The sequence below is a fragment of the Penicillium subrubescens genome (genome assembly GCF_028828155.1).
Source record: "Penicillium subrubescens strain IBT 31985 chromosome Unknown utg000006l_segment0_segment0, whole genome shotgun sequence".
Taxonomy (NCBI): Eukaryota; Fungi; Ascomycota; class Eurotiomycetes; order Eurotiales; family Aspergillaceae; genus Penicillium; species Penicillium subrubescens.
In genome coordinates this window covers 3,051,490-3,064,054 of record NW_026643156.1, presented here as the reverse complement: position 1 = coordinate 3,064,054, position 12,565 = coordinate 3,051,490, and the positions used below count along the sequence as shown (strand labels likewise).

General features: G+C 48.2%; 1 protein-coding gene across 1 annotated transcript; it reads right to left on the bottom strand.

The window, feature by feature from the left end:
- Window positions 1-6,462: 6,462 nt before the first annotated feature.
- nsdD (GATA-type sexual development transcription factor NsdD) lies at window positions 6,463-8,453 on the bottom strand (the record flags this gene model as incomplete). Its single annotated transcript, XM_057155565.1, has 4 exons — window positions 6,463-6,675; window positions 6,869-7,189; window positions 7,423-8,317; window positions 8,422-8,453. The coding sequence occupies 4 exons, from the start codon at window positions 8,451-8,453 to the stop codon at window positions 6,463-6,465; spliced, it is 1,461 nt and encodes a 486-aa protein (XP_057006695.1).
- Between the last annotated feature and the right edge of the window lie 4,112 nt (window positions 8,454-12,565).

Below are 12,565 nucleotides of genomic sequence, written 5' to 3'. Positions count from 1 at the left end.
CTGGCATGGCCCCCAACCCCTATCCCTGCTAGCTCCTCTTCTGTGATTCACTCGATCCGTGAAAGGAAACCTCGCAGAATGTTAATAATATGTTAATAATAACAGCCAAAATCAATAGTCGACCCAGCAGTTCGGGACATCGATTCGAGCTCCACGCCTGGCGCCACTAGTGAGTTCAATTCTCGATTGGCCCCGCGATCCCAGGCCGCCAGATAGACTTTCGCCCAATTCTCCAACAGCGTCTGTGTCCGCGGGTGGTGAGTGGTGACCCACGGACCTCAGCCGCCGCTAGTGACCAGCATGCTCGGGAACGACCAGTGAGATCGGCCGTGATGGAGCAATCGGAACTCAGAATCAGCGAGCCTGTAAGCTGCGACTGGTTATTTTATCCCCGGTTTCTGTGTGCCCCGCGTACACTGCTAACCCATTAATTTGTGGTGCAGGTACGTAGGAGATCGAGGGATCGAGGGGGGGGGGGGGGGGATTTGATATCATGAAGTATAGGAGTGCACGGAGCAGAATGGGACAGCATAATAGCCCCAAACAATCAGAAGGACCCCTGCTAGAAGGCATTCAGGCAACTGAATGCCTTGTCTCGGCCTCGGTATGCATTTTCCTTCCGGGTAGATCCGGGGACGAGAAATGATCTATTATTAAGGGACCAACGCTATTTATCAAAGGAAATGAGAGCTAGTCTCCTGCGAAATACGGAGCATCTACATGGTTACGAAGTAAGTACTCACTCGTCCGTACTCCGTAGCCCGTGCCTAATTAAACACAGACTCCATCTACCGGTTCGTATAATCAATAGTGCATCCAAATTAAGCAACCCCCGAACCCGCGAAAGACGCAAAGAAGGCTAGAAGAACTTAAGAAGCCCCAGTGAAGTCCAAGCGCAGGCTCCACAGCCACACCAAACCGTCACGATCGGGCCCAGAACGGAAAAGCGGGAGGCCCGAGAGCCCGGTAAAATTCAGATCTACCGATTTAAAGCCCTTGCAATCTCCACGATGATGATGCTGACCTTGAAATAGCGGGTCAAATGCGATGAAAAGCCGGGCAGAGCGGCAAGTTTTGAGGTCAAACTAGGCGACGAGAAGGTTGAACAACGGGGCCCGTCTTTGTGTCACCTGCCAGGAGAGAAGACAAATAGGCTTATAATCGTCACGTTCGTCAAAGATTGTCATTTAGCGTTAAGCCGTTTTCTCAAGAAAGGCAGGTTACGTTACTGTATCATAACTAGTCTCATGCTTGAGTTCTGACCGACATTTTCGGTGACCACCTTGAATCTGATCGACTGGTGCCGACCAGGGAACATCCTTGTAGAATCAACGACTAACAGCCCGCGGTGGAGGTCCCCAAAAATACGGGACAAAGAAAAAAAACTCCACCCCCATCACTGGCCTGACCCGACAGAGCGGCTTCACAAAGTCACTAGCTTGGTCCCAGGAGATAGGAGGACGAACTGGGGAGGAAAGAAGAACCCTTGGAACGGACTTCGATAGTGGGAGCGCGATCTTAGGTCGATCGTATCGCAGATTGGGTTTGGGGGGATGCTCGAGCGCCCGATTAGGTCCAGCATTGATCCAAGAGACAAAACCAGTTTGTATCTCACTCTTGCCTTGAAGAATCACTATGTATGTGTACACTTTATAATTGAAATGAAATTGGCAATTCTACCAGAAGGTTAGCTAAGACTAAGAATGGATCGCCAGCGACGATGCACTTGGAAGTATTCCGTACATACCGCTCTTGCGTCTTCTTTTCCCTTATCAGGCTACTGCTTACAGTAATAATGAAGCAATTTGACCCCATTGTTTGTTGAATACTAAGACATGTGGAGACCAAACGACTCTTCTTAAATAATCACTTGTACGGGGTACACAAGCTCGGCAACTGTGTTTATTTTGACAGCGATATGAGAACGAGAAACTCGAGAGCCCATGTCTTTTAATTGTTTTAGCTAGCATCTGCAGCCGTTGATGTGCGCGGCCAGGGAAATACATACATACATAGTATCAAAGTGTAAAGTCTATAAGAAGCCAGTCTCATCAAATAGGCATAGTTTATATTTCGTAGTATAGACTTGTACAGTTCGTTTATTCCCGATCTGACATATTTCCAATCAATTTGCCACTGCGGCTTGCGACCAAGCTCCCCCTTCCCCAAACTATCACCTCCCCCACTCAAGGGATGACGGACGGAGTACACGAGGGGACGGAGTTCACCGGCGTTCGCGGGGCGGTGATCTTGACATTACAGCCAACAGTGTCCACAATCTGAAATCATATCTCAAATATCTCCCCCGGCAGGTGGTTGCGTGTCATGCACGACGCCTGGATCGCGATCGGGGCGTGGGCCGGATCTCGGGACGGCGATGCAGTGCTGCCATCTGGCCTGACACCGATTTGTTTCTTTTTTCTCAGGCTTTGATTCAAATAAGAGTGTGGGCAATTTGCTTCTTTGTAATCCTTGCTTTCTCTTGGTTGTGTTTTGTCTCTTTAATTGAGCGACTAGTGCGATATAGTTCATAGATTAGTAACCTAAGTAACCTAGTGTACCGTCCTCGTGGATATAAGGTATGCGGCGCTAAGCAAGGATGTAGTTCGCATGCCGGGGATTGAAGGGTTGTAAGGTTCATCGTGCTGTGGGTGCGATGGGTTGAAGAGTCAGGGATTGTTTTGGCTGAATTTCGAGGCCATCTTGGTCCGAAACAAAATCTCAGTCATGATCTGAATCATGACGGGATGGAGATGGAGTAGATAATCTGAAACGATGAAGGGAAATTTCCGCTATGCTAAAAAAGATAATACAGATCAGGCCAGAAAGATGCGTACAAGCCTGATAATCTGATGCTAAAATCCAAAATTATATACTCTGTCCCACATCTGGGAAGACCCGGTTGTGTATCTGATTTTGGTTCGTATGTACGATGTATCGTCAAGACATGACCGACTGCGATCTGACGATCTCCACAGGGATCACCATTGCCAGCACACAACAACAACTTCAACAACCCCGTCCCGGAAACTTCTATCAAATCCAGTTAGTCGACACTTGTTGGGATAGTTTAGCGTGTATTCGATAGCAGTATGGGTCTGCATACATATACTGTGGAGGAGATTTACAAACTTTGTCTAGCCTTGCCACTGATGAAGTAGCTCATGCTCGATAAGTATACCTCGAGTTCGCCGCCGTACTCCATACTCATGATTTGAGTATGTATGCAGTATGTACTACAATTCCGTAAGATGCCCGCACACATGTTTAAATCTGACTCTTGATTATCATCTCCACAACAATATCCTATACTTCTAAGCCCCGTAGATTCTCCAAGTAACATCAAGGCGAAAGAAAGAAATCAATTAACCTAAAAAGACCCAATACATTCTGTACCCAAATCCTCGCTGTCCCCACCGAGTCGCTCTCGGACAAAGGCCAAAATAATGATATGCCCATCATGCGTGCTACGAAATGGGCATTGCTGACGTGCGTTCACAATTTCAAATACTCGACCTCACACGATCTAAAGATCTCGATCGATACCGCACATCCCTGCTAGTGTCAGCCTTGGCCCCCCGAATCTTCGAACTACTATCCACTTAGACTTGCTTCACCGTGTTTTCCGATTTTCAGAAACTTCCACCTTTACTAATTTCCCCGATCGCCGGGTTCAGTCTCACTGTTCCAAAATTTCCGCCCGATCGGGGTCTATGAGTCCGGAGTAGCAATTGACTAACTCGATACAGTTTGTATAGACTTCGTTTTTCAATGGGAGATTCAGTTAGCGTTCAGTCCCCATCCATCTTCAGCTCTTAGACCGTCCTGCCATATTCAGTACATCGTGCAGAGAATCGTCAGCAATTAGTATACACATGATTTACTGAAAGACTGACACGAGAGTTGGTATTCACAATTCACAAGGCTAGATGTCTGAATAAAACCACCCACCACTCTGCAACGATCGACTCCACCGACCCTCGGAAACATGGGTTCCTTACATATGTACTGTATATACTCAAACACCCCACGAACCAACCTGTCAATCTTCAATACACATCCCCTCACGATTCAAAATCACCACATTCCAGATCAAGAGTAACAAATCGATCGCCCCATAAAAAACAGCTACTGACGGTCCCGACACCGCGGACCGTGACAAATTCTGACACGCGCAACGCGGCAACACGCCGCACCGTAAACTTATCGAATGATTTGCGACTGTTTCCTTTTTCCCGCCTGGTGGGCTTAGCGGTGGCGGGTTCGAGGTGGGGATGGTGTCGGGGGAAGTATTTGAGTATTTGAGATGGAAGATTTTGGAAGGTGCAGAATATGGTGGTTAATAATTTGACGTTCACAATTTGAAATTCATGATTGAGGGGGACGGGAGGTGCAGATGCGATGGACAACACATTCGCAGCCTCGGTCCGTTGCCTTGAGTCTGAAATTTGTCGGTCATGGCCTGTTGAGTCAGTGAGTTCGCCTAATTGGATACTTGCTTGCAGTGCTTCCACTAGTCAATAATATTGTACATTTGTAAGTAAAGAGTACGGAGGAGCAGCAGCGCGAATGTATGTACAAAGAAGATCATGATGATCCATCCCCGCCCTAAATAAGCCAACACAGACATAGGGTTTCCATTTCATATGCCAAGTCCATTCGCGGCTATGCCTTCATCAATGAGATGCATGATCTACACACCACAATGGTAATATTGCATACGATCGCTCGATCAAGTGAAAATTCGGACGGATCTGCCTCGATTTCCCAGATCGCTAGAAATGCCAGATCCAATAGTTGCAACAGCAGTTCACGCCTCTAACTCTCTTCTGCAGGGCCGTACAAGACCTACACCGTTCAAATTCGGAGTCAATGTCCATGGACCTACGGATCACCCTATGGACCCCATCCATACAATAACCACATAAGAACCTAGCCCTTGGCATTATCGCCGCTCGCCGCTCGCCACGTTTTGGCTAGAGAAACAAGGGTCAAAAACTCCCCAGACAAATCAGAACCAGGATAAAATCTGAAATCAGTAAAAAACTCTTCTTCGCCTCCATGCATTTACACACTACAATCTCTGTATTCAATGCTTGGCACGCGACTTACCTACCACCTTAGTATATCCCTAGCGAAACAACCACACTTACAACGACGGAAATGGTAAACACTCGGAACCTCGGACGAAACAATAGTATCTACTAGCAGGAACCAGTAGATTCCAAGGATTCCACGGTCGGTTCCGACATGCCACGCCGGGTGAACCAAACACTGAAGGCTCGGCTTTGCCGCAACTCTGGGATCGGTGACTTCATCGTTCTCGGCCGGCGGGTAGAAGCTTAGAACACAGCCGAGCTAGGTACATATCCGAATGAACGCTTTGGAACAGTACGAGTGGCAACGCAACGACAAAGTCGCCTTACAGCACCGCCATGATGAGTTGTATGGTAGTGAGGAGAATGGCGGCGGTTGACGTGTTTAATTTGGATTTAGATCGAAGATTGACTTTTTCAGGTATCTCGATGGGGGCGATCTTGCAGAAGTACACTACTGTACAGACTTACTATGGGGAAAATGAAAATGAAAATAAGAATAAGGAAAGTAAGAAAAAAGCAGCATCGTTCCGTGTAGATCCAAAATGTCAGTGTCAGAGCGAGTGGCACACGCAAGTACTTTCCAATGCAATGGGCACGCGTAGCATGCAAAAGAAGAAAATGTAGGGCTAGACGATTTACTTACGGCCGATAATTGATAGGAATTAAGAGTTAAAAAGCAAAATTTCATCCAATAGAGTCCGTAGAGATGCTATAAAGAGCCAAGATCGTACACACATCACAGAGAGGGAGAAAGAGCTAACATCCTCAGAGACACGTCCAGGGGTAGACACACATGGACACACAAATAAGAGAAAAACAGGAAAAAAGAAAGGCTCGTTGGACACAGTAGGTCAAATGCAGGGTATAATCCAGAATCAGAACCCAAAATCGAAATCAGAAACCAGAAGCCAGAAAACCAGGGAGGAGCCGTAGAGAGAAAGGAGAGAGAAACAGTCTTGAACAGGAAAACCTCGAGAAATCCGATATCAAAAGGAAGGTCTATGCTTTGAAGCCGGGCTCCCAACGCTGCGAGGGTATTATGTAACGGTAAACCGATTGGGAAGGACGATACTCAGGTCCCATCCCAATGGGACCCAAGAACGAGTCAAAAACAACAAGATATGCCGTCAAGGGGAGAAGGGCAAAAGCCCACACTTTAAGTCCCCGGAAAAGAGAAACCGATGAACAAGGAAATTAGAACAGCAAGATATAGGTGAAACAGAATCAAAAGCAGACAGAAAAGAAAGGGCAGAAGAAAAAAAAGAATATAACAAGGATAAATGGGTCAAACACTGAACTCCTTTTTGCCCCCCGTTTCTATTTCCCGCCCTTTTCCAACGCCACATGAGAAAAAAAAGCAAGCTTAATGACTGGTTGGAGATGCGGAGTCGAGAACCGTCTTGGGCTTCAGGTTCGAACCCAGGGTCGCCGCTTTGTTAGCACCCATCTTGCGGGTCAACTTGGCATAGTGCAGTCCGCACGCGTTACACAGCGTTCGGGCACCATCTGGACCCCGACGCCATTCTGGTGTTTCGGCTCGGTTACAGCTGTGGCAACGACCAGGAGGGGCCGCCTTCTGTAAGAACGTAGAAGAAGTCTGGTTAGCCATCCATAATTGAGCAATGGTCGGTGGGTCAAGAGCAATTGAGACAATCCGGTTGGCAGGTGTCAACCATGGCGTCAGATGGGGAGTAGAATGGGGATAAACGGGTAAAGAGGAAATTGACAAGGAGAGAAACAGAGAGACAAGGGGATTCAGGGAAACTTACTCCACGCCGTTTCTTCGAGTCAGGCCCGGCAAATCCACCGGCACCCTTGAACTCCTCTTGGTACATGGCCATGTGCTCATCTTCCCCAGGCTTAAACGCCTTGCGCTGCGCCATTTGCTCCGCCAATGCTTGTTCCTGGTTCACCACGGCCGTCCGTATCCGGATCAGAGCATCTTGGTTTCGGCGTTGCAGATGGAGTATATCCTCCACCTCGTTCAAGGTGGGTAGAGACCCCAAAACGGGTCCAGACCGTTGCGTCTGGTGAGCCAACGCAGCGTAGTGTCTTGAAAAGTCCAACGTTCGCGTGCTGAGCTCGGAGATCTGTTCCCAAAGAAGCATATGTCAGCCCACAAATTCCGCACCCCGAATTCTGGCACCGCCAATCCCAACAGCGCAAATCAACAGATCGTAATTTCCCATGCAAATCAGAGTTTCCCCACCCGCGCACGAGGAATGTCAAAAAAAGATTGCCAGTCACACCGCTGCCAGGTGGAAATAGAGCCCCGACGAGCATATAAACAAAAAGGACAGAAAAAGAGAGACGAAAACCATACCTCATTCAAAGACGTCTCCACATCGTAAACATCTAGATGTCGCTTTACTGAGTCGGAATGGGGTTGTCCCGGCATTGGACGGCCCACAAATCCACCTTTAACCTCTTCCACTCGCGGTGCACCCATGTATGCTCGATTATCGTAATGCGCCGGAGGGTATGACGGGCCGCCCGGCGGTGGTGGCGGTTGCTGATGTTGTTGTGAAGGAGGGAAAGAGTAATTGGGAGTGAAATGGCTATAGCCATTGGGCGAGGCGACACTGCCCGCAGAAGGCGGCGCGCTATAGTCGTAGGCGGAGGAATTTTGCGACCCAGAAACCGAGGTGAAACCAGTCTTCGCGCTTTGCGTGGGCGATTTCGAGTGCAGCGACGTATTGCGAGACTCTTGCGTGTTGATGGAGACGAGGCTGGTGCGCGAGGCATCGGCCTGGATCTGGTTTGGGTGTGCAGGGTAGCCCGGTTCCCGCATCAATGAACCCGTGGCGGGGCCATTGGAGAACGGGTTGGGAGGTCCTGAAGGTCCTTCGGCACCGGACCGGCCGATGAGATGTGAGGGAGGAGGTGCGGTGTGGCCGGGTTGTGGTGGTGGTGCGGAGGTGGGCGCGGGATACGGGAGATGATTGTCGTTGCCCAAGGCCTCGTGTATCGAGGGCAAGGATTGGCGACCGCTGGGTTTCTCTTTATCATCCTCAAGGATTCGGCGCGACTCTGGCGGTGAGATGTAGCCTGGTTGCGACGGGGCGCTGGTGGTCGGCGCGTAGGAGTAGGGTAGTGATTGTCCGGCGTACATGTTGTTTGGGCTGAGGAGAGGGGTGGGTGAACCGGTGGCGATGGGATGTTTGGGATTATACCCCGAACCGTCCTTGCCTAGGAAACCGATGGCGGGCAAAGGGTCTCTGTGAAAAGGTGGAAAGGGAGTTCAGCATTGAGGTTTGGACTGATTGCGCAGGAACAGCTGGCTTCCAGGAGGGGAGATAGAAAAGAGAGGCGTCCGACTCACCTGTGCCTGGGCGCGGCTTCCAAAGACCCCATCACGTTTCTGAGAGGAAGGGAGTAGAGAAGGGGTGGTGTGGTATGATGTTGACTGAGAGGGGAGACGAAGTCGGTTGGAAGGGAAGGAGATCCGTCACGACTGAGATCCAGACCTCATTCAACCAGAGATCGTAGCGCGGGCACCGATCCGATCGCGTATCCAAGATTCCCAAGATCTCTCAGAGTCCGATGACTTTCAAATTGTTCCCGGAAGTGAGAGGTGGAGAGGAGGGAAGATCTGAGGGACACCCTAAATATAATCCGGGATCCGGCCGAATGAATTCAACGGGATGAGACCTGTTCTCATGCAACCGATGTTCGCCAGGAAGAGCGTTCCACTGTTGAGGGAGAGGAGGAAGAGGGAAAAAAGGGTCCCCGGGTGGCGGCGAACTCGGAGATGCGATGCCGTCACAGACAAGCGAAGGCGACCCAAGATCTTTTGAGATTGGGTGGCGTGAACTCCGATGCGATCGGGCGAGTAGGAAGGTTTCGGTCTTTTTTCGACGGTTCAAAGTGTTCAACGTCTCCAGGTATTTCCGGTCCTAATGTATATACACAAGTATATACTAGAGGAGTGTTGATTGTTTGGAGTCCAGGAACATTCCCTTGAGCGGAAGAGTGAGAGCTTGGAGGGGGAGGAAGAGAGGTGATAGTGAGAGCAACACCGGATCCAAGTCGTTAATAATAGAAAAGCGAGCCAAAGGAATATGACAGCGTGAAAGTCAAACTTTGCTTTTCTTTTTTTTCCTTTTTCGCGTCAAGATCGATCGTGGAGAATCGCAACGCAAGGGATGGGGGAGTGTGAAAATGGGTCGAGGTTCGGCCTCGCGTGGGAGGAGGAGAGGAGGGGAAGGAGAGGGGAGAGTAAAGAGATGGATGGCACGGCGTGGTGAGGGAATGCCGAATGTCAATCCAAGTATGAGACAAGCGCACGAGGGAGAGAGACCGAGATAAAAGGGTAATAAAAATAAAATAAGAAGCCCAGCCAAAGGAATGGAGGTGTAAAGAGTTAAATAAAGTAAGATTTCGATCCCGCGATCGATATTGAAGAGTTGATGGTCCCAGAAGGGGGGGTGGAAAGGAACCCGTACGGAGGAATTATGATTATGATAATATCGAATAATACCCAGATAGAATAATTCGATATGCGATTAAATAATAATGGGGGAGAGCAGAATCAAGAATATCCCGTACAGTTACTGTAGTGTACAGTAGTGTACAGTAATACTAGTAGGAAGAGTAATATTCAGAATATTCAGGCTAGAAAGGAAAAGAAAATGATCAACTCGAAAAATCAGAAATTAATCTGATTGGTAATAGGGAGGGGAATAAATACAGTACTGGGGAAGTATTGGGAGGATGGGAGCTAAACCCGATAGAATAATGGAAAAAACAATTAAAAAAGAGAATGACAAAAAACTAAGGAGAATATTAATCAAGGGGATCGAGACTAACATCATTTTAGGCCTTAGATTGGAATGAACGGGGGGGAGGGAAAGGGAAAGGAATGGAAAGCCCGGTACGCCAACAGGAACTTTAAAAAAATAATAATCAAATGAAAATAATCATAAAATATTATCAAATTCCCTAAATTAAAAAAGAGCGTTGCGCATCGGAGGAATCGAGTGGATCGAGATGAGCGGCGGATCGGTGCTGTACTATCGAGGGTAATGTACTCCGTACGTACCGACTATACAGATTTGATTTGAGCAGGGTGGGGACCTGGAAAAGGTACCAGTTCAAGAGATGGCGGGAGGAACACCTTTGCAGGGTTAGCAAAATACATACAATTAACTACTATCAATAACAGTGGTACTGTGACTCAAAGTACAAAGTCCATACTCCATACTTCATACTTCATAGTCATAGTGTACCAGGGGAGATGAATAAATTACTGGGAAATTGGGAGATCGGTCATGACCCCGTCTTACTGGGAGGCAAATTACGGTACAGGCGAACTGCGGATCTTCGCATGTGGAGTTGACTTTGCTGGGATCATACCTATCACTGCTAGTCTGGCTTTAGTTGCGATGGGCGGATATCTTGGGGCTTGCCGGTGGGGTTCCCAGGGGGGGCGCGTGTAGAGTGGAGAGGTGGGTTTAATGAGCATGGGGGAGAGGGAAAAGAAAAGAAAAGAGAGGAGAATAGGGAAAGCATGAGCAGAGAATAGGAAGAATATGATAATAATAATAAATAATGTGTACTTGAAGTAATAGTAGTACATATTCTGATGGGACTCGGCGTAGAGAAGCAACTCGTGAAGACTGAGAGGTATAGGAGCATACAGATTTCATGCTGTATAGAGCAATACGAAAATAAACATTGAAGCTGATAGCTACTTCCAAAGCTCCAAGTATATGTATGCTGTGGGAGGTACACCCCTTCTCCAACCTGATCAGGCTACTCTGTCCTCCCTAATCTCATTACCAAAAAAGCAACCCTCCCACATGAGGCTGTGCCACTGTGTTCTTAAGTATCCTCCTGTGCTTCCAGCCTTCTAGAACTACCCTCCTCATAGGGTAGTGAGCTTGTCCATGGGGCGGGAGACTAGTGTATACATGTCCTGCAACGTCACGGGTTTGTACATAACAAAGATGCACGGCTGTTCTTCCTTTTTTCTTACTTTCCATACAGTATCATTGTACGTGCTTTTGGGATTCATTCAATCCATCCTCCAACACAAGTCCTTTTTCAGATAATTATGCATGCACACAAATTTATGTACGAGGCCTCAGGTCAAATCGAGGTTATCACATCCACAGCAACATCTCCTTTCCTTTTGAGAGGGAAAAAAAGCTTTGAGGCAAACACGGACATGGTCTCTCGATCTGGATTTATTTCCTTCTGTTTACCTTGCTAGCCATACATGACTATATTGGAGTCATATGTAGGTCAAGAATAGACGACCCGGCACCATGGTGAACGGGAACAATAGGCCACGGCAAGCGACGCGACTATACTTTATCGGCTACCAGACTAATTAACTATAACCAAACCTAACCACTCCAGTTATTACTCCGGACTAACTCCATACGCAACTGTTGAGATGGGGCCATCCCCCTCAAATACCCCAACTAGAAAAGCCTACCGCGGTTGTCACATGGAGCCAGCGATCTCCGATTGAGTATTCGAAGCGCCCTCGACTCGTCAGCCTCGGACATGCATGAAAGGGGTGTTCAGACCCCTTCCTAGCCTTATTATTAATGCGCCGTTAGGAGAAGGGCATGATGTCAACCCCCCGAGGAATCCCGAGCCTTCAGGTTGAACAGATCTGACCTCGAGTGGGGTAGCGACAGGTGCATGAGGAAAGAATGAAATTATCAAACCCATCAAGGCAATCAAGCAAGCAGGTCGCAGGAGACGAGTTCATCGTAGAAATGATGGATTTAGCAGGATGGATCTGAATTACCAGACAGTATTCATGCTTGGTCTCGATCTTATTTCGTAGATTAATTCTACAACATCAATTCGCGTGATCAAAGCAGATGTAGTATTTAGTCGACCACGAGCAATACTATGACTGGCGAAGCCAACTGGTATGCACCCGCGATCTGAGGAATGGGTAGTGTGGGGAAACCCGCCACCGTCACACAAGCCGCCCCCCCTCACTGTTGAAATCGCAACTGCTACTGGATCACAGCGATCGGCTGGCTCGGGCCCCTCCAATCATCGGGGAGAACAAGGGTTGCACAGTACCTCAGATCTGAGATGGAAGATGTGCCTGACGGAGGACAACGTTCCATGGGGCCGAACTTGTGTGAGTTACTACTACTGTATGGAGTGGGAGATGTCGAGGATGGAAATGTATATTCTGGGTTTGTTTGAGATACATACATATCTCCAGTACAGACTACGAGATGGCATAACTTCAGTATTGCCCTTTCCAGATTCAATATACGAATATTGAATATTTAATTGTACCCAATTGAACCTGTTGCCTAAAATCGTTTTCTTGGCCATACCCAGACTCCAAAATCATACATACCTCTATCATACCTCCCCACTTACATCCTGGATAACCATACTGGACTCCATACTACTTACTCAGTCCGGCATAGTGTCAACTCCCGTGCTGGATTGGATCTCGGGCACAGCCGCCGCACCGCGGGCGC